General features: G+C 45.1%; 1 protein-coding gene across 1 annotated transcript in view; it reads right to left on the reverse strand.

Moving 5' to 3' along the window:
- The window catches only part of COL9A3 (collagen type IX alpha 3 chain), a 39,787-nt gene that overhangs the window by 16,765 nt on the left and 719 nt on the right, over nucleotides 1–22,303 (reverse strand). Inside the window, exons 2-19 of the mRNA XM_075108781.1 lie at nucleotides 21,366–21,434; nucleotides 16,719–16,754; nucleotides 16,036–16,107; nucleotides 15,191–15,244; nucleotides 10,669–10,704; nucleotides 10,080–10,103; nucleotides 9,503–9,556; nucleotides 8,801–8,854; nucleotides 8,023–8,064; nucleotides 6,584–6,640; nucleotides 4,899–4,952; nucleotides 4,389–4,442; nucleotides 3,792–3,845; nucleotides 2,968–3,021; nucleotides 1,762–1,815; nucleotides 1,256–1,309; nucleotides 911–964; nucleotides 224–277 (exon numbers count right to left, since the gene is read on the reverse strand). Of these exons, the coding sequence (XP_074964882.1) occupies nucleotides 224–277; nucleotides 911–964; nucleotides 1,256–1,309; nucleotides 1,762–1,815; nucleotides 2,968–3,021; nucleotides 3,792–3,845; nucleotides 4,389–4,442; nucleotides 4,899–4,952; nucleotides 6,584–6,640; nucleotides 8,023–8,064; nucleotides 8,801–8,854; nucleotides 9,503–9,556; nucleotides 10,080–10,103; nucleotides 10,669–10,704; nucleotides 15,191–15,244; nucleotides 16,036–16,107; nucleotides 16,719–16,754; nucleotides 21,366–21,434 (930 nt within the window). The remainder of the gene's footprint in view (nucleotides 1–223; nucleotides 278–910; nucleotides 965–1,255; nucleotides 1,310–1,761; nucleotides 1,816–2,967; nucleotides 3,022–3,791; nucleotides 3,846–4,388; nucleotides 4,443–4,898; nucleotides 4,953–6,583; nucleotides 6,641–8,022; nucleotides 8,065–8,800; nucleotides 8,855–9,502; nucleotides 9,557–10,079; nucleotides 10,104–10,668; nucleotides 10,705–15,190; nucleotides 15,245–16,035; nucleotides 16,108–16,718; nucleotides 16,755–21,365; nucleotides 21,435–22,303) is intronic.

Raw genomic sequence — 22,303 nt, forward strand, 5'->3', positions numbered from 1 at the left:
ATTACTGCATTAGTATCTGGTGCTAATCCAGATGTTTTCTGCTCTGTCTTGTACACTGCTCCCCTGTTTGTATGGTGGGAAAAGTGCATTTCCTCTTGGCTTCAGTGGGGCCCCTTGGGAGACAATGCACGAAATGAACCTCCCCTCTCCCCAGGAATGACCTCCGTCCCAGGCCAAGCTGCCGTACCGCCCCGAAGGCGACGGGCCCCGCTGCCATACTCACAGGAAGTCCGTTTGGCCCCTTCTCTCCAGGAGCACCCGCACGAGCTGCATCACCCTGTGGATATCGAGAGGTTAGGAGAGACACTCCGCTACTGGAAAATGGTCTGACACACGTAGGGATCACATTCCCAAACAGGCATTTGTAATCTTCTCCCTCCCTACACGTGCAGGACCCAGAGCCTGTTGTGTCTACGGGAGGTGGGCACCCCCTGGAAATGGGGTGCCCAGAGATCCCAGGTGTTTCCCTCGTCCCCTTGCAGCTCCCGGCCTTGCTTAACAGCACGTGGTCCGTGTTCCTGCGGGATCACCATTCAAAACCCGCGCAACTAGTACCTGACAGCGCTTTGTCTACAAGCAATTAAAATAAACATCTGTCTCTGTCAACCGCTCTGAAAAGGCATCTCTGAAGGCCCAGAGTCAGCCAGCAGGAACCACTAAGTATAGGGACACAGCTGAGTTTAGTTCACATGGGCATGGCCCACATGCGCATCTTCTTTCTTTAGGGAATCTCCTTGGGATTAATTAATAGAAGCATCTTCACTTTTCTTCACTAGTTACGCTACTGGAAAACTCTTTAAAAACAAAAGCTTTCCAGCCATGCTCTTTCATGACAAGCATCAGTAGCTTTGCAACACACATGGGACACTGACACAAATCTTTCCTGCAGTTTAAGTAGGACTTTACAAACCTTCTCACCATCGAGTCCAGGAGCTCCATCCCGTCCGTCCTTGCCAGGAATGCCCTGCAACCATGCACAACGCAGGTTAGGGTTGTGAGGAGGCTCTGTGGTTTGCAAAGTACATTCACTTCAAAGAACCTTTTGGCATTGGGTCCAGCTCCAGTTGTACGGGGAGATCTTTCGTTAGCAGCAGTACAACTAGGGTTAGACCAACTGGGATTATGCCGAAGGTTAGAGAGACCCACAGAGCAGAAGTCTGATAGCAAAGACTAAGATGCGAGTTTTTTCCTATCCTGTGTTATCTCATCACCTGCAAGCAGGACAACAGTAAGACTTGCATCTTATTTGACTTACAGGTTCTCCTATGAGTCCCCGGGGCCCTGGGTTTCCTTTTGGTCCAGGTTTACCCTAGAAATCAATAACAAATCTTATGTTATCCAGGACATAACCCTTAAGAACAATCAGTCAACAAAGATAATAGTTGAGCTCTGTAGGGACATTTCACTGAGTTTGCGCCGGCTCCTATCCTGCTCATATAGGTACGGTGGTTCTTTTAGGACACACCAGAAAACAGATCCAATGCTGGTTGCAGCATCTGGGAAAATTCTTGATCATTTCAAGGGATGGAGATGCAAGGTCTGATCCTTGTGCTCTAGGCTGTAGGAAGCACTTAGGCGTCTTATTACTTAGGCATCTTCAATAAGACTTGAAACATCTCATTTTTGAGACTGACACTTTCATCCCTTTCACCTCCCTTTCAAATAAACCAAGGCGGGGACAAGCCACAATAAACCTGTCAAACAGACTCCTTTAAATGTCACGTCCAAAATTTGAGCAGACGGGTGTTTTACTGCACTTACAGTATCGCCTTTGGGCCCCCTGAATCCTTGAGGTCCTTTGTTCCCTTGGTCTCCCTATGACAGAGGAGGAAAAGCCGTTAAGCATCTTCATCACACAGTGGCAAAGACTAATGTTTCAAGGATGTAAATGATGGGTTTTTTGTGCCGTTTGCTGACATTAGCAGAGGCATGAGTGTGTACATTCCCCTTGGAGCTTGGATGTGCTTTCTCAGTTACACTCTGTAATTCCTGACACACAGATGAACTGCAGCGGGGACTTTGCCAACCACCCCTCGGGGCAGACACCATCTTCCCCTTCATTTAATGAAGCCCTTTCTTTAATCAGAAACAAAGTAGGAGAAAAACTTTAATATTTACTGTCTAGATCCTGCTTGGCATAATTACGTGTTTGGTGGACAGTAAAGACCTAATTTTATTTTAGTTCAGATGAATTTCTTCTATAAGTGCGAAGACTAGGGAGGGGTTCCCAGAGGGTGGTACTGCCTCGGGGTCAGTGCAGACCGTGGTGTGTGGGCTGGTGTAGGCAGGCAAAGGTGTCTGCTATAAAGTGGACGTCACATTATCCATACTAAGGAGAGACTGGGTGGCAGGCCAGTGGAAATGCTCTTAGAGAGGCCATAATGCTGCAGATGCAGCTCTGGTCTCATATTTGGTCACGGTAAGGAGTGTACGGGGTCTGCCCACAGGTAAGCGTGCAGATTCTGTGTTCTCCTACAATTCACCCCAGAGCTCTGCAAAAGGATGAGGATTGCATCTTTAACACACAACTATTTCTGCTTGTAGCAAAAGCCCTTGCGAGCTGTGGGCGCTTGGGAATAGACCAGGCTCAAAGGATGTGAGCTCAGGATAGCACCTACTGATTCTTCCTCAAAACTCTCCTTCCCGAGAACACCACAGATGCCCCTCTCAGGTGCTTGCTCACAGCTGCTGATGCTCAGGGAAGAGCCATGAAGAACAGAGAGCAATGGAAACGTGGTGAACTTATTCTGGCATGGGGCATGAGTGAGGGAAAGGCATCATGAGATCTGGGTCAGGTGAAACAACATGGCTTTAACTGGAGGGGAAAAAGGCAAAGGGAATAATGTGATGGAGGTGGTCAGCACACTCCTGTTCACTGGCAGCAAAGAGTTTAGTGCAGGAGGGATAAACTTTAGGCTTTGGTTGTGGAAGGCAAGGCCATAGAGATGCTGAGAAGTAGATACATACAGGTTTCCCTGGAGGTCCTGGGATTCCAGGTGGCCCTCTGAAACCGATGTCACCCTGCAAAGAATAATACATCATTGTAATGCTGTGGTTGGCAGAGGGTGAAGTAACAGTATCCCCAGCTTATACCACGATCTAATGCACAAAGGGCCTGGAAAGATACCCCACAGCTCTTGCTAGCTTGCAATACAGTCTTGCAAAAGATCCCCCTCTGAACAAGCAGGTTTTTACTCTGGATCTCGCTGCTCTTATCTCCCTGATACACTGATATTGTTCATGGCCTCAATATCTTGATAACACATTTGTTCCTAAATAAATGCTTGACTTTATCAAATTCAAAACCATTCAGCCTCTAGGGCAATGGTCAAGGGACTTTGGCAAAAGTCCAAAGCCACGATGAGCCAGAGATTGACCCTGTTCTCACGGATCAGATTTTTCATGTCCTGAAAATCTTTGTCCACCGGTGATTCTTTAGCTTTTTCTTGTAAAGAGACAGAAGAGAAAGTGAAATGTTCATGAAATATTTCTCAGGTTTTTTGCAAGATTCTTTAGCATTGTCAGCCCTGCAGGGACAGCATTTTGCCCTTCATGTCTGAATGCTTAAATCAATGCTGGGCCTGATCCTGTCAATCCCTCATGTATGTAGACTCCACCTGCCTTTGGAAGGTTGTTCTGCTTGGGGGGGGGGGGGGGGGCGTGGGTGGGTGCAGGAAAGATGCACTTTGTGACTTTGCAAGTTCCCCAGTGGTCTTCGGTAAGGAGAAATGCCACCTGGACCTTGCACGAGAAAAAATGAGGGGAGGAAATCAGAAGAAGTTTTTCCTTACTCTGTCGCCAGCTGGACCCATTGGACCGGGGAGGCCTCTTAGTCCTCTTGGGCCCTAATTAAGAAAACAAATCAGTTTAAACCCAAGCACTGTTAATCATAAAGCGGCAGAACAGCATGACGTAGCAACTCATCAACACAGAAAACATTAAGAAACAGCAAAGAACAGCAGAAAGCTCAGCATTCTTATGCACAAACAAGACATTCACCTTTGGTGATGACCTCTGAGGAAGGGATACTGGAGACACCCCACACAGAAATGCATTCAGAGCTCCTGCCCTCCCAGCCCACCTGCCAGGCTGTCAAGCCAGCCCAGAGCTCAGCCTCAGATCCACCCAAGAGGTGTCCAGGGCTCCGCTGGAGTACCAGCAGGACAGTGGCTATCACTTGGACGTCTCATCCAAGGTGAGGTACCACAAGCAGGACCTTAGTTAAAGCTCAGTGAAACCAGCATGATTTGGTTTTTTTACCAGCATCAACTTCCACATCTGTTATTATGCAGAGGCAAGAGCTGTTTGTGTAATGCAGAACAATTGATGGCACCCCTGAGTTTCACAGTAAAAAGGTCACAGGAACCGGTCTGAAGAGTACGTGTTACCTGCAGGCCAACGCTGCCAGGAATGCCTGGGGGACCGGGAGGGCCAGGGTTGCCCTGGGAGAGAAAAAATAATTAGACAAAGAGTGAGACAGCATGAGCCTGCCAACCCAAAGCCAGGGACCTTCCCTTCTTATTTCTCCTTGAGCTCCCTCCCACTCAGATTTCTGCTTCAGAATTTGCTTGTACTTTCTATGTGCACGAACACTTCATCAGTCAGGAATTTACCCGAGTGATTAATGCAGGACTTTTTTCCTGAGCTGACATCCCTGCATGTGAAACAATAGGTGTTAACTCATCGAGCTGATCATTGGGAAGATGACTTTTCTTGATGTATTAGCACACAGTCACGCATCCAGAGCCATGGAAGCCAATGGCGCTTCAGTCATAGTAACTTGTTCTTGCTGTTCAGCCAATTGCCTCATTTCTCTCTGTCTTCTTGAAGAAGCTACTTGTTATGGTGCTTCTAAAGAGAAAAATCCTCCCTCAACCCCCCCTTAAACTGAAGTTTACCTTTTCTCCATCTTTTCCTATTTCACCAGGTTCTCCTTTGTGACCAGTGTGTCCCTAGAAATAGGAGCTCCAATTATTCACATTCCAGTACAGTCTTGTTTCAAAATTTAAATTCTGTGACATAGCTGTAACACCTAAACCCACACAACACAAACAACTGACTGGGGAAAATAATCTACACAAGTGCTCTGTGTGAGGGAGGTCAGTTCTGGGGTTAACTAGCCATGCACCTTTCCGGGGCTGATCCAGTTTCAGGAAACGCCCAGATTTGGTTTTCAAGAGTGACTTGTGGTGAGACTAGGTTACAGGTCTCCAGATGCAATTCCCAATTACAGGCCAGGGACCAGAACTCAATTCCCATCACTTTTGAAAACAGGGCTGCGACGCTTCTGAAAACCCCATTCTGTATCTTTAACCTCCCTTTTTGTTTAAGCCATCTTTAATGCTTGCATCACCCAGCTGGCAAAGAAATCCATGTCCCACTGAAATCTTTTATATAAACTCAGGTTCAGTTTCCTTTTTGGCTCCTTCCTATCACTGTGGGAGAGACCCAGACTAATTTCAGCCATGGCAGACATTCCTCACCACGCAAAAAGTCCTGTGCATAATTTGCATCATAATTGGAGACCTTCACAGGTTTTTTCATTTCATAAGCTATGAATTTTGAAGAGTTATACACTAAACATTGTGTATTTCTAATGATAATTATGACTCAGCTCAGAGACCAAACAGACCTGCAAAAGGTCAGGTCATGAGGAATCGAGAGCGTTTCCCAGGAGGTGTTCCACCCGTTGCCAACTCCTGCTAAAAACATTCGAGTAAGTTACTACTTCACCTCACTGCTGGAGTCTGACCTGCTGCACAGAATTCGTGTGAATTATAGAGGGGACAGGGAAGGAGCTGTTTAACTGCTGAGTGAGGTTTCCTGAGGGTTGCAACCTAAAATTTATGTACCAGCATCAAAAAACATAAACAGTTACAAACACCTACATAAAGAGTAGCTGGTGCCGCACTGGGTATAAAATGACAATTTAATTGTATTTAATTATGTAAGTTATGTCTTGCTGCAGTAAGACACGTATCTCTCTGTGTACAGGGTCTGTGAGCACAATTTAAGAACTGGTGAGATTTTTACAGCTCTCCGAAGTCTGAAAAGGCAGCACATCATTCCTGAGGCGGCTCTGAACCACTGCGCTCTGCCTGCTCCTGTTCATCAGTTGTGCCTCGCAAGGCCTACATGGTGTTTTAATCTTAAATTTCATTTGCAGGAGTAAATGGCTGTAGTCAAAATCATCAGTTAAATCTTCCACCTGACAAAGGCTGCAATCCTGCAAGCGACAGACCCACAAAGCAACGTGCCCATGAGTGCAGGCAGTTCCTCGAAGGATGCAAAGCCTCTTGCTGAAGGTGAAGGGAGAGCGCTCACACACTTTTGCTGGCATTTTGCAGGGCTGGGTTCAGTGGCAGAGCAGCTATAGCTACAGGTGCAGGAACAGCATGTAAAGAGGAGGATCAGGTCCTTCTGTTTCGACAGCATAAACCCAGGCAAACGTGTGGCTGGTTTGCAGAGGTGTGGAGCCTACAGGGGACGTGTACTGCATACAAAACAGTTTAAACCCAGGGGTTCACAGTGGTATTTATTTTGGGAGACAGACCCTTGTATCTGCAGTTGATGTGTTTCTTACCTTGAACCCTGGCATTCCTGGGGGACCTGGAGGACCCGGTGGGCACAGAGCTGGGCACTGCAAGAAACAGAAACGCTCTTTGGTTTATCGAGTACACTCAGTGCATCCAGGGAAGCTGGTTTCATTACTAGGGAGAGGAGAAAAGGTCATGTGGGTTTTGGCTCTAAACCCACTAACTCTACTTCATTCATAGCATCATGTATTCACCAGCATTCCCCTATGTCAAGGAGGTCCTGAACAGGTCCTCAGGCCCCCAGTAACCCACAAAATAGTGATTTAGGAATGCTCTGCTTCACTTTGAGCATGCCTGAATGGACTGTGAAAAATTCTGAAAGCTAACAGTGGTCCATAGTCCAAGATAGTGGAGAACCACAGTTCCCCAGTGAAGCTGGATGGGTATATTGTAAATCACTAGGAACATATTTAACTCTATGCATTCATTGACCCCTATTAATTTGCATTAGACGGCTCACCTACCTGAAACAAGGACAAGCATTAGAGTTTTTCAGAAGGGGACCTATGAAAGTTAACCCAAATACCAATAAGCTGGTATCTGTGGATGTCTAGGGGTGGGGGTGAGCCCATGGTGGAAAGTCTAGTTTGACTGAGAACAAAACAGACATGCATGGAAATTTAATAGGACTTAAAATGCCATACTCTAAAAACTATAAATAGGGAATGAGATTTTCTTCTGCAGCTTTTCTTTCAGTTTTTTTCACTTGATAAAAGCTCAGGCTACACCTCTGTAGCAGGAATTTAATTTTCTAGCATATTCCACGGGGTAATTTAAATTAAAATTGCAGAAATAGCATCATTTTCTATTAACTTCCACGTGACTTGCCATAAGGCAGTCTAAACTGACTCTGAGCTTTTTCTGGGGCACGCCAATTAGAAAACCAAAGATGCTGTCACAACAGCAGCTGTGAAATCTGGAAATGTTGCTTCCATCGTTCATGGACTTAACACTCCTTTCATTCCCTTGAAAGAAAGGAATCAAGACTTTCTCAGAAGGAAGGAAATCTAAACAAAGCATATGCCCATAGGAACCCGGTGCCACCATCCATGGAAATAAACAGTGCAACACGCACGACCTTTTCTCTTGCAAAGCAGGATTGGAAACAGATGCATGAAAAGCTGTTGTTATTTACCAAACACTAAAGTTGTTTTGTAAATGGAGAATGTATGCAAAACATGCATTTTGGAAAGCAAAGATCAAGGCAAAAATCAGCAGTAGCATATCTCCCTCCTTGAAGAACATTTCAGTCTTGTAAATACTCATGCAACGCTTATGCGTTCTGCAATACGGCAGCTTAGACCCACGTCTGCAGGTCTGAACGGTGCCTGTTAAACGGTCTGACAGTCACCCAAGCATGCCAACGAAAAGTCACATCAAAGATTAAACCAAAAAATATCTTCAGGCTACACAAATAAAAACTTACCTGAAGGTCCCCACCGCCATCAGGGAAGGTGCCTGGAAGACCCTGCAATTCATGAAACATGGTCTTTTAAATACATCAGGACAAACACCAGGAAGAAATACAATTTCTAGAAAACACACTTTACAGACCCAGCTCAGTTGGATCGGCACAAGGCAGACACCCAGCCCCACAGCGTCAAATGCAGCCCCTGAACCCAGAGCGTTAGGAGCAGCACCAGTCCTCACAACAGACATGTCAGGGTTGTAGTCATCCTCCAGGGATGCACAGCTGAGCTTGGGGAAGAGCCCTGAGCCTTAGGTGATGAAGGCAGCAATCTGAGAAAAGCAGCTGTGCCTGGCCCTCCTTCGGGCCAGGGAGGTTCCTTGGAAACGTCTCCCTACCCCTCCGACCCTCCAGAAATACTGCAGCAAACACAAAACAGAGACTTGCTGCTTTCAAGCCCCTCTTGAGGGCCCTACAAGAACACATCATGATCCAAGCAACCATATAAACCTTGAGAGAACAGAAAGCCCACCCTGCGATCCCTCTTTGCCCTAAAGCCTGGATGTCACTGGGTTCTTCCACCCACACAGCACAGACAATAAACAGGACATAATCAACACACCAACATGCAGCCACTGAAAAGTCACTTCTCTCCTTGGGGCACAGTGTTTACGGCCTGCGGAAACTTAGTCCGGAAAAGGAGCACTCAAGGCAACAGCAGCAAATAAAACGCACACGTTCTAGCAGCAAGAAGAAAACTCTGGAATCCCCATTTATTTGCAAGTCTCAAACTTACAGGAGGTCCGGGTGGTCCAGGAGGCCCTGGGAATCCTGGCAGACCAAAAGGTCCCTAAAAAGAGTGAAAAAATTATGAAAAAGGAAAATTCTTTCTAAATGAAAATCAAAAGGGAAAGAACGGGTGGCTACCAAATACCACGGCATATTGGTGAATGTGGGGCAAGATATCTCTAATGGGACTAAACTTTCTTTCTGTAGAGGCTTCTACGATTGCAAAGAGAAGAGCAGATGCATATGGAAGTATAGGGATTAGGACAGAAGAACATATCCCTGTTTCCACTGGCTCCGTACCACTCCAGTGGAGCTGTGGGCACCCAGAAATGATGGTATGCTTCTGCAGAATGGGCTCCCTCAGACCAGACACATTCTGTGCAGTAGCTTCTTTTGAGGATGCTGAAAACACATGTGAGCTAGTAAATAATCTGTTCTTGGGACATTGGCTGCTCTTTTGTCCTTACTCACATCTGGTGAAGGAAGGTATGGCTGCAAGCAGTTACCCGTCTTTGGCATTGCACTGGTTGACTGGGGTGACTCTACACAAGCTGATACAAGGGATGGCATTGCCCGTGGCCATTTGTAGAGACTGTAGTGTCATGTGCATCATGCTTCCAGAAAGGGGTAAGAGACCAGAAATGAAACTCATTCTTCTGTGGCTATGGCACATTCAGTAGACAAGAATCAAATGGTAGTTGAAACTCACAGGAGGACCCCGAAATCCATTTCCACCTGGGAGCCCACTGGGTCCTGGAGGCCCCTGTTGAACAGAGAGAAGATCCTTACACCCGTGGCGACCTTACATAGCTGCCAAAGCCTGGGGCAAGCAAACAGTCTGGCTGGGTTCATTTGTCCAACCCACCCAAGGAGCCCAGTCCTGCACCCAGACAGTCAGTTTACCAATGCACATCTTTCTTTTCGCTCCACCTTCCCACAGAGCACACTCTTCTCATCATCCCATATTGCCAACATCTGCATCCCCTCTGATACAGAGCAGCTCTGAGGTACTCCAGGAAACCACCAAACAAAAGCTGTCCCAGAATTGGTCATTTCCAGTGGTTAGAAGGCTGTTATGCCTTGAATTTACACCACTGCCAGCTTCCCTGGGGGTAAGGTAAGCATAAAAACCCCACAAGGCTGCCAACCTGCAGGGCTCCTCATCCCTCTGCCCAGCACAGGAAAGGGACCCAGGGCCTAGGGTGGATTTGTAACACTCAAGGTATCCAATAAACCTGGTGTAATCATTTAGACGTCTTTTTTTAAAAAACAGTGTCATTACTTACTGGAGGTCCTGGTAGTCCTTTGCCCTGGAAATAACATTTAAAAGAGTAAAAGATCACTTAGAAACTGAACGTACAGGGGAAAAAAGCACAAAACACTGCTTAATTTCTTTTTTCTTTTAAGTTTCCTTAGCACCCCCCTGTCCCCAATTATGTAATTTGCAATCAGAGCAGAGCTGGAGCCTTAATCAATCCTTTTGTTGCCTCTAATAATTTGTATTCCCTTTACATCACTGTTACCTATGAGACATCTCTAAGTAAAGCCACCTACAGTGACAAGATAGTGGAACACAGACATTTAAGAAGACAACATTCTAGTTTATCTACTTTTATTTTCATTTTTAGTAGACATTATCTAACATCTAATAATTTTGATAGCATTTGATATGCTAATCTTTATCCCAAGCTGGCTTGCTTTTAACATCTCAGAGACTAAGAACAGGCCCTGTGTTACCGGAATAGGTCATACCTATATTTCTAAATGCTTTGAGAAATATTTTCACTCAGTCAAGCTTTGATCCCTTTGTCTTGGTGGTGATTTTGGCATTACATTACACACCATCTTTCATATGTGGGTCTAGAAGGTACTTACAGCTGGTCCAGGTGGCCCGGCAGGTCCTAACGCACCCTACAGGAATAAAAGAGAGTGCAAGTCAGCAGGGACAAACCAGAAACCTCCATATGGGTAGACACCAATGTCTGCTCTCCTTGACACCAGTCTTTACTTGAAAAAGTCCAGCAGGGCCTTACAGACACAGCACGCAACTGGAGATGATCAGCTGAATTCACAAATATAAGGACAGAAACTTATGGATAATGACTCTGCCATTCCTGATTAATTATTTGAATAAAGAACGTTTTAAGATAGTAAGGATGGATGTTCAGAACCAGCCCCAGCAACTGTATTCACCATTTGCTGGTCAAAGAGAGTAGAGACTAAAACATGAGCTGCTCCTAGAAGACTAAATAGACACTTCTGCAAGTCAAAGCTAGTCTCAGGTTAGTCTCAACTAGTATTTAAACATTCATAAATTGAATTTAATCCATTTCAAATATTCTCATTCATAATACATTCATATTGTAGATCCAATGATGGAGTTATCTGAAACTATTTACAAGATTCAGACTTGTTCTAGTGAATTTTATTAATGCATACATTTTCCCTTCAAGCAAAGACAAAGATTTGCCAGCTTCTGCCTCTTCACTGGCTGTCCTTGGCAGATCCCCAATCTCCTTTTCCCAATTTGCATTCTTACTCTTAAGCTTAACTAGAGTTTGGTGATCTTATGTCTTAGACTAGAATTAAATCATTCTTGAAGTTGTTATGTTTCTGCTTAACTAAAGATAGTAAGACAGGCAGACCTTCTCAATCACTTCGTTGCATTGCAAAGATGCCAACATTGGCTGGTAGACTGTAAAATTAATTATAGGTAGCAATTCTGAAACAGAAAGTAAATGGAAGCATAAAAATGACCAAAAACCACAGTGCAGTGGCTTGACCTTGGCCAGCAGCTGTTAAGGTATCTCCAAAGATACTGGGTGTGCATTGCTGACTGATGCTTCTGGGTTCAAGAGCCTCCTCTGAAAACAGCTGTGGCTGCAATGGGGAAAGGAAAAGCAGAGGCAGGCAGGGGATGAGAGCAGAGCTCTTCTGTCGCTCCTTTTAAAAAGCAAATAAAGGAAAGGAAGAAAAACCAAGTAGTGGCAGAGGTGCAGAAATGCTATTGTAATTTGGGGTGAATGGTAACTAAAATAATAGTTTGCTCAACAGCACTGACGCAGCCATCGCAGTGAGTTTCTCTACGCTGTGCTGACGCTCGTGCAGAAGAGCCACGTTGCTCAAGGCCCTGCCGCAGACAGCTTTTTGCTTGCATTTGTATTGTCAGCTGATGTTGCTCTCTGATAAAGGCAGGGCTTAAAATAGAAGGAAGGTGACAGACAAACACACAACAAACAATCTTGTTATTTATGGACTCTGTTAAACTAGTGCCAGCAAACGCCTCATCTCCTTGTGCAGGGAACAAAGAGCAGTTAGAGCACGAGGCTTCCTCAGCCTCTCGCCAGCCCGACTGACCAAATCTGTTTTCCAATAGTTCTCAAAATGCCGCACAGACACATCTTGAGAATGATGTCCTGAGCTGGAATTAAATGGTATCTACCCCCAGGACCAGGAGAGCAAGGCAGATGGGCAGAACTGGAAAACAGCCCAGCACACCGCTGCTTATTGCGATCCCAGGGATGACTCCAGCCCTCTCCTAATGTTCCGCATACCAAATGAGATTAGAAATATTTTCCATTGTTAAGCTTAAGGAGAAAGATACAGAGGACCCAAGGCCTCATTAAGAGGAATCCTGTGAGGAGAGGACTGTAATCCAATAAAAATCAACTCTGCTGCAAGTGTCAGCTCATTCACTTCTCTTACTGCAAGTTACTCTGCTTTTCTTCCAGTCACTTCTACCTTTAGGCTGAAGTCCTTACAATCACTGGTGGTTGTAAGGGATAAGGTGGGACGTCCTCCTGTAAAGAAAACGTTGAATTCCTGGCACCTACTACTTGCGCCCTAATTCTGCCCCCACTGAAAGCAGCTTCCCAGCCCCTTTCTGCTTTGGCCCACATGCCGTAAGGTTGGCAGAGTACCCAAAGTGCCAAGCATTGGCACTTTACTCTCCTTAATTTTGATATCTTAGAGGGTGTAAGGTGCAGCATGCAGCAGTGAACGTTCCTGGTATGGTAAAAGATCATCAAGTCCCTGAGCAAGCTGATGTGACTCCATTAATTTCAAAGGAGAGACTCTGAATTACACCTGATTTTAATAACACTGTCTGACTCAACTCATTCTCCTGGTAACAATGTTCTTTCTCTTTTGATTAGAAAACAATCTCCCCATAATTTTTCAAGTTAAAGTAATATACTTTATGAATATACAACTACAGAGTGTATGAAATACTTGACTAATATGACATTTACAAATAAATATGAATAATGTTTTCCTCACTACTTATAGTGTAAAGCATCAAACTTCAAAATGGCCTTTGAAAATTTTCCAGTGAAGGACACCAGTATCTAGCATTGAGGTCAGAACCCAACTCGTTCCTGGCTAAAAATAACTGATTTTTTAAACTGAAAACACAAGTAGGCTTGATCTAATCAGTCTCTAGGCAGAACCACGACAAAAGTTAATGGATGCTGATAACAATGGGAGTATTTAAGATAAAAACAATTTTGGTGTGCTGCCTTCACAATACTCTGTCCCTGCTCAAACATGAATCACTGTTGGAATGATGAAGTGCAGCATGTACAGGAAAAGTAATGTTTAGCAATAACCTATTACTAAAAACTGCCTTCCGTGAGCCCACTTCCATATGCTAAACACCTTCGTTCTCAGACATCCCAGTTCAGAAAAGCACGCTTGTTCAGTAGAAGTCAGTATTAAACATTAATTCAATCCCACACCACTAAGTAGACACCTGCTTATTTCAGTGATTCCTGGGAGACTGAAATACTTCCTTAAAGTTGGGCAGAAGGAAGAAAGTTGGGGTAACAATGCTGTCCTTTTTGAGTGCTAGAGACTTACAGGTTGTTTTCTTTTTCCAGGCTTCTATTAGACCAATTAAAACAATTTTCCAGATGGACCACTGACCTTGAAAAGATCCCATAAATGACAACAGGTCCCAAGTTTGCCCCATGCTGACAGCTTGAGTTACAAGACATGGGAAAGCACATCAAATCAGAGCGCGTAGTTACAGTAACTACACTAAAACAGCGTTTCTGTGCTTCTGCTAAACACCTGAAGAGGAAGTTCTTGTGCCCAGAAATTATCTGCTCCATTACCCTGCAACCTAGGAGCTTGTGTGCTAAAGTGGGCATGGGCAAATACTACCACCGAACACGGAACGGGCATAAAACTGCTCACAGCCTTCGGTGTGTGGTCCTGAACTTTTCTATTTTAAAAATCAGGGATCAGTTCCCAGAAGGTGCTGGACTCTTGCCATAGACTGTCTGAGAGTGGTCAGGATTTTGCAGCCCTGGATCTCTGGGGAGGGAGATGGGCACGAGGAAAAGGAGATGGTTTTTAGTGCAGGGCCAACAGATGGAGGCTTGGAGCTGTGACCAAGATGCAGGTCCTGCCACTCAGCTTTCCCAGCGGCCAAGCAAACTGCCTTGCACAGGGAAAGGAAGAAGAGTGTATCAAAGATACATGGCTCTATCACTCATCCCTTTAACTAAATGAGACAACTCACAGAGTTTTGATATTTGGGTAAGTCCTTGGGGCCACAGATGGATTACTGAATCTTTTTTAACCTCTGCACACTGTGATACGTGTTTAGCCCATCACTGTAGCCCCGAGTTCAGGAGGCCAATAAGCCAACTGTGGATACAAGTCTCACTTTCTGGGAGACAGAAAAATAGCTATGCTGGATAAAAACCTGTGCTGAATGGCTCATTTGCGTTTAACTCAATGTCATAAGGAGGCCTAAGTGCCTTTCCAGCCCCGTTGTAGATGACCTGAATGGCATCTGTAATATCTTAGGCAGTCATTTCTCTATCCCTGTGGTGCCCCTTAGCAGAGCTGTAATATACAGGAAGCAAGAAAAAACTCGTCCTTCTTGCTACACTGGCTGGGGAGATCTATGCTAAAGCAATTAATAATGCCAACCATATGGACAGCACCAGAATTAACAAAAGGCAAAAGTTTAAACAGTTAATACACAGTAGCAGTAAGTATAAACATAACAGAGCTGCATACTCAGACTGCAAATAAAGGACAAGATAGCTTCAACTTTGATAAACTTCATAATTAAGACTATTGACAGATTCAAGAAACTTTTTAGATACTCGAAATACCACCAGAGCTGTTCTGCACAGGTACTCCTACCACTGAGGCTATCCAAGACCATTCAAAGCCACACGAAAGACGGATCTCAGGCCCTCCCTGATGAAAAGCCATCTGAGGCTTCATTTCAAAGGTCTAAGTATCCTGAAACGGTTTACGGATAAATAAGCCACTGTAATCAATGCTTTAACGTCACCAATTTACAAAGGAATGAAAAATCATCAATACAATCAGTGACGATGCTAATTTAAAGGGACTTAGGATCTAATATGGTACTCACACGGTCTCCCGGAGGCCCATTTGGGCCAGGTGGGCCATCAGTTCCTGTTAAACCCTGTAAAAAAATAGAAAAGAAAGGAAAAGAAAGATGAGTGTGAAAACAGAGAAATACAGTAATAAGAGCTATAGGAAGTTTCTGTCACTGTCACCAACACAAATCATCCGGACGCCAAGCTCTCAGGAAAGCCTAAGCATTTTATTTAAAGGAAAGGATGACAGGTAAATTATCAGTACTGTTCCCTGCGCACTGTAAGTGTGGATGAACACCACCGACCAGTCTTGTTACTAGTGTTTACTGAGTTGCAGCTAGGCTGTGGAGGCTGACTATATGCTTCCTCTCACCTGATGCAGAAGAAAACGCGCTGACTTAAACCTTACCCACACTCAGCTACCGTGGCAGTAAGTTGGTAAGCTGGGAAAAGTTGGCTGAGCGCAGTCACCTGTCCAGAGCTGTCGGGCAAATCCCAGGCCAGTGACCAGCAAGCCTCAGCTAATAAGTGCAACTGGATTTCTGAACTGAGGCTCAGTGGGTTTGCTCCAGAAATGTCAACTGACGCCTGTATTTCTGCAGACCTGCCCAGTGTATTTCTGAAGAACTGCAATGTTTCATTGTAAGAGTGCTGTCCTATCAGTTTTGCATCTCAAAATTGTTCTCATACGCCTTAATTCAATCAAGAGATGCTTTCAACTCATAAAATTTCTCCTGATATGCTAGACACGTATGTAGATCCAGGACCCACTTTGCTTCTCCAGTAGATACAGAGAAAGCTGATGAGACACTTTGGGAAGACACCCATGCCTACGTGAAATATTAAAAGATTTAAGAGAAGATAACAAAATACTCACATCCACTCCAGGAAGGCCAGGCAATCCGGCTTCACCAGCTGCTCCAGGCTTCCCTGGTGCACCTTTTGGCCCCTAAATCAGAGAAACAGGCAATTATTTTTAACAAACTAACAAGAGAAACGTGGTGTGTGTTGATTCAGGCTACAAGATGGAAGTTCATTTGTTGGTGTGTTAATATTACACCACGCAACGCAGAAGAATTCCTGCAGAGAGGTGAAACTTGCTATGAATCCATATCCAAATCCTGAATTGATTTCAGTGCTTTGGCTCAGTTCCACACACAGTTACTCATAAGCTGCTCCTAGTAGAGGGCTAGAAAGGGATGCTGTAAGTGGCCAAAAGCAAAGAGCTGTGTCACCTGGTACAATTTTGAGCACCCCTTGGCAGACTGAGGAGCAGAAGCAGACCCAGACCAATGCCAAAAATAACCGTGCATGTGTGACTTGGTGCCAGTTTTGTTATACTGGTGATGGGTGAGCTTTATTTCATGCATATCCTCTGCTATCAATGAAGGAGGCGGCTGTGTTTGTCCCCAGGACCAGTGCTGAGCATCTCCGCTCCTGTGTACCCCTTATGGAAATTCTGCTGCTGATCAATAGGAAAGTGAGCCAGTAAGTCTTAGCTCTCGCACCGTGTCCCTCTCAAAAAGATGAGCAAGTCAGCATCAACCAGAAAATACTTACTGGTGGGCCTGGCAAACCAGGAGGGCCCGGCTCTCCCTAAACAAAAGAGAAGAGACATCAGAGTTAGTGCTGAACCTCTTTTTCTTGACTTTTTGCAACAACGGCCTTTCCAACTGTCATAGCGCTCGAGTGTCCCTTCATGCCCACTCGAAGATTTACCATGCTCAGTCTTGCAAAGCTGATGCTCTAGATCCTGCTACCCCCTAAAGCAGGATGAACTTGGATAGCCTTTTCCACATCAGCGATAGCACATTTGGTGAAACCCACTTCCTCAGCCTCCCAGAGAGAATCAGTGCTGCTGAACAGTGCCCTGCGCCTCCAACTTTTTCCAGATACACTTAGAAATTATTTGCACTTGGGCTTGACTGCAAGTGGGGCAGAGAGGGAGCTGGACGGCAATCAAGGCTTTCAAACATCTTCCTGATGAAACAGTGGGATACAATGATGAGCTCCAGGTATCCAGGACACAGTATGAAACTGTGGCACTACCAGGAGTAGCAGGACTATGAGAAAGTGAAGAATGAACAAACTACCTACAATTATTTTCTTCATATGACTGAACTTTGACAGGAAGAGCAAATGAACAAAGCCCCCAACTGATTTCCACCTAATCCAATTACACAATCTGGACTAAATAAAATTTTTATAAAATATTAAAAAAAACCCCACACATTTTGCTCATTTTTTCCTATCCTGATGGAAAGCAACTTTAAAGGTGTTTGGGAGACAATATTTAAAAAGTCTTTGAATCACTCCTCCTAGCTCAGCCAGCTGTAATGTCATTCAGGAGCTTGCATGGACCCCGGACAACAAGCTACTTGTGTTTTATTGTTAGCCCCTGGAAAAGGCAATCATTTGCGATCAGCAGGAGCTCGACTGGTGTGATTTTGGGGGTTGTCCTGTGCAGGGAGAGGAGTTGGACTCAATGATCCTTGTGGGTCCCTTCCAACTCAGGCCATTCTATGATTCTATGACTGTTTTCCCATCTCATCCTGCAGAAAATCACTTTGTGCCCCAGTTCCAGATGCACGTACCCTCCCCTCCTGGCTTTAGGATCAGTGCACTAAATATTGTGAGAGGCTCAGGTATTGTGGGTGAGCAGAGGGGAAGGAGCATGTTGATACCCTGGAAGAAGAAAATCTATATGGAAAAAGGGTGGTTATTAACAGAGCAAGGCTAGAAATAACATCATCCCCACCGTGGGCCTGATAATTAGGAGTTAGAAGGCAGTAAGCAAAGTTGTGGAATTTATAGCATGTTTCTATATTTACTGTCGGCAACTGTGAAGTCTGCGGGTAAATCTCTCAAGACTGGCTGCCTTGATTTGCTCAGGCGAGGATTTATGTGCCGCATTGGTGACCGATCAACGCGCAGACAAGAGAGTCATTGAATAGAGGGATCTTTATGTTCTGTCTTGCTGAAGCAACTCCTTTGCTGTCCTTTGCCCACAGATTTTCCACAAATAGTTATCATTATCATAGGTGGGGAAGGTCCCCTGCCAAGGAAATGAAAGGAACAGTTCTTTTGCAATGAACGGTTTGAAAAGGCAGCTAGAAATGGCAGTAGAGGAGGTTTATTCCCTCCTTCATCACTTCAGGTTGCCAGCCCCTTGCATTTTTTCTTGCCCCTGGGATAGCAATCCATACAGCAAGGTCACAGCACCAGCAAAAGCTGTCTGGGACCATCTTAAACCTTGATCCTGCCATCACAGACCCCTGCAGGACTCTGCAGGAGCACCAGAACTTCAGTCAGCTGAATCAAAAGCCTAATCAGTGTTTATAACCCTAATGCCAGATCACTGGGAATTAGAGGCAAAGGCTGTTAGGAAAAGGAAATGCTCTCCTGGTGCTACACGGGAGGGAAGGAAGTTTACTCTTTCTTAGCAAGTCAAGCCAGGAGAAGAAAAATGGCGGGGGGGAAATAGCTTGATTTTTGAAACGTGACAATTGCTTATTAGCAATTTGGGGAATTACATCCCCAGGAATAACTCACAGGAACTTGTCACTAATTCTTTTGATCATAACATGCTTTTTCTATTCTTGGGAGAGACAGATTTTGCTTGTTACTGAGTATGAAACGTGAAGCATGTTAAAGGCTATAATTATATAATATTTCAGAGGGACTTAATGATGCAGATCCCACTGAAAGGCAGGAACTAAAGCAGGAGCTTCTAGAAATTGTGCTTATGGGGTTCATCCAAGGTTTGTTCGGAGATATCCTGAATAATTCAGCTGTATGTTATGCATCGCTCGCTGCTCACGGCCAATGGAAAAGGACTGCTGATCACCTTGGCAGCACTCATCCAGCTCAAAGACCGTTCAGTGACTCTTCCCACATGGCACTGATCCAAAGCCGTCTGTGAAGATGACCAAGCTAGAGTGAATTACAGAGGTCAGGAAATTTGGATAGATATGGTCCAGAAAAGTTCTGACTGTGCTTTAAAAAGTCTCATCACTAAAGAAAATAAATAATGGTTTCATTCTTTGCAATGGTAGAATTGATACTACATGTGGAGCACTTGGGGTCCACATGATCATCTCCATACAGCACTACGAAAATGCAGAGCAGTGCTGGATTTTATATGCCATAATTTTTTTGAGGGTACTGTTAGAAAAATGGTAGCCCTTAAACTGGGAGGCTTCAGGACTGCACTCACCACTAGCCACAGCTCTGCATCTCTTCTCCTGTGCACTTCTTAAAGGACTAAATGTCTTGTTGAATAGTAGAAACCATCCCAGAGCCTGTCCCTGAAGAGCTGAACCGTCCCACATGAACAGGGCACCTGACAACCTATATCCGTACCAGGGATGTAGATCAAGTCTGTTCAAATAAGGGACTATTTCTGCATAGCCAAGACTCAAGCTGAGGCTGCAAGACTTAGCACCTTAAATACTTTACTCAGCTGTTTGATTTATTAGGACTAAGTTCTTCGTATTAATCAGATGTTGTTATTTGGTCCGGTCCCACAGGGAGCCTTCTGAAGCTTTTAGCGGCAGATAAAAGGGTGCAGGTTCACGTGGCCAGCATCTCCCCAGGCTCCTGTTTCCAAGAGCAAGTAGAAGTGATGCTGGTGCTCTTCCAGAATTAAGGTGTAAAATATCCTGTAGAAAGCAGGAACTGAACAACATAATTTCAGGGATTTGTTTCTTTCCGATTGCCTACACAGAAGTTGGTTACAACTTGAAGTCTGAAGGGCTTAATCCCTCTCAAATTCTTCTTTTTCACTCTGTATAAAAACGCAGCACCCTTTCCTGAAGCCCACTGGCCACACGGATGCCCCGCTGCCACGACTCCACACGCTCGCTGCTGCTAACATGAAAGCGTGTCCTTCGCCCTCTTCCAGGGTGTCCCCTTAAGCCTTTTGTCACACCGTGAGAAACATCAGAGACAAACCGTCAAGGTACCACCTCTAAACTTTTCACACTACCAAACCAGAGGGAGATTTTCAGTGAAACAGCCTCGATTCGTCAAATGGACACTTTAGAGGGACTAGCTGCAAATCAATGAGGTTCTCTCTTCAGACCAGCCTTGCTCACAGGGCCACTATGAAAGCTCACCACTGCAGACAAAAAAGCTCCTTGTTCACCAAATACCAGGGAACTCATATATCTTGTTTTAACTTCTTATCCAAAAGAAAATGACCTGCATGGAATGAATAGATTTTTTCAACGTTGCTTAAAGGCCCAATTCCAATAAACTTACTTCACACAAGCTTTGAAAACCTCTGCCCTATTCCATAAGCTGCTTAGAGAGACAAGCGCTACTCAAACTGAATAACGAAGCAGGAATCCAGCCTTTGCATTTGATGTGGTCTTGTTGAAGGTTCATCTGATGCTTTTTCTATCCACTGCCAAGTACAGGACACAATTCAGTCCTTATCCAACAGATGCACAGAGCAAAATTTTTAATTTCTATGGAACCATCAGTTAAAAGTAATAGGAAACATTTTTCTCCTCCAGTAAGTCCTGTGGTACATAGTCTTCTACCCCTGCAGGAGGTGTACGTACCAGGAACCGCATGCTGAAATAACAGGCGCCCATTTCATTTGCCTTTTTTGCCACTAAAGGCAACTCACGTCTGGAAACACACGAGCCAGATTCTGACCTCTCACGTGCCAGTGTAAGTTAGGGATAGCCACGCTAACTATGTTGAAATAAAACCAATACCAGTAAGAGCAGTGTCCAGTGCTGCATATTTAAGATTCTTGGGGCCTCCCTAGAAACGTGGACGCTCCGAGTGTCGCATAAACCTCTCACTGAACTACAGAACATGCAATGACTCCAACGCACATCGTACCCATGCACTCAACCGTATTACATCCCCCCTCCTCCCTAGACACCAGAAGAGAAAAATTCTGCTTTGCCAGCAGGGTCACAAATCTCTGGTTCTGTCCTGAGCTCTCTCTTGAGACAGGGGATTGATACTGCAAAGAACCTGAGGCCACTCAGCACCTCCACTCGCTGCTCTGACCCTTGCAGGAGGTCTCTTGCGAGTAGGCTGGTTCTCCAGGTCCATCCACCTCTGAAGGGTGGCCCAAAGGCTGGGGCCCTAGAGAACAAGAGCAGCTTCTCAGCTCAGTTGGCTCTGCCTCTGCTCCACCCCTCGCCCTCCCTTCGCCGAGCCTGCCCTCTGCCGTACAGCACTCACATCTATGCCGTCCTTGCCAGATGGTCCAGGGGGTCCTCGTGGTCCAGGAGGGCCTTGTGGTCCTACCCTCTGAAAGGATCGGGGGAAAGAGAAAGAAGAGCTTATTTTTGCATCAGAAGAAACATATGGGCTAAATCAGAAAGCAATGGCCAAGTCCTACACCATAACCCTAAATCTGCACTAACCCTCCATCCCTCAGGGCCCCCCGCCATCCTGGGTCGACTCAGAGCAGCTCAGGACCCGTGCAAGGCTCTTTGGAAAACGACTTTGAGCACATCCTCAGGGCTCCCAGCTCGTTTAACTGGTGGCTTATGCTGGGAATCAGAGCTGGTTGCTGGGCAGCAAATGGATTTGGTTGTATAGGAAACGTTCTCACTGCCTGCAGGCACGTTTCATTTTGGGCAGAGGAGGTAATGCAAAGCCCACAGAAAATAGATGCCAAGTGCTTGGCATTAAAAATTAGTTTATAGTCCCACTCTGATGGGGTGATGGAAGAACCAGGTGGGCACCATAGGAGACAGAAGGACAAAGAGAAAGTCCTCTCTCAGAGCAGGACACCATTTGAAAATCTGGAATTTTGGAGGAAGTCTGAGGTGGGGGGAAGGAAAGAAAGGTCCAATAAATGACTTCTGTATGGAAAGGGCTCCAGAGAACAACTTGCTGTAGCTTCAGTGAACAAAGGTTTCATTGTAGAAGCAGCTCTACTCGCAGCAGATGAGGGCAGCTCTGAATTCCCAAGCCAGACTGCAAAAATTCCTCACTAACACAATGAAAAACCTCACTGAGGAGTTCCTTCCCCAGGCAATAATATTAACACTACACAGGGAATTTTAATATAGCTTCATGTCTGAAGCGAACAAGGGTTAAATATGCTCTAAGTGTAAAATTTTAAAATTGATTGAGGGAATCAGAATAAGAAGTTCTGATTCAGATGAAGA

The sequence above is a fragment of the Phalacrocorax aristotelis genome, chromosome 13 (genome assembly GCF_949628215.1).
Source record: "Phalacrocorax aristotelis chromosome 13, bGulAri2.1, whole genome shotgun sequence".
Classification (NCBI taxonomy): domain Eukaryota; kingdom Metazoa; phylum Chordata; class Aves; order Suliformes; family Phalacrocoracidae; genus Phalacrocorax; species Phalacrocorax aristotelis.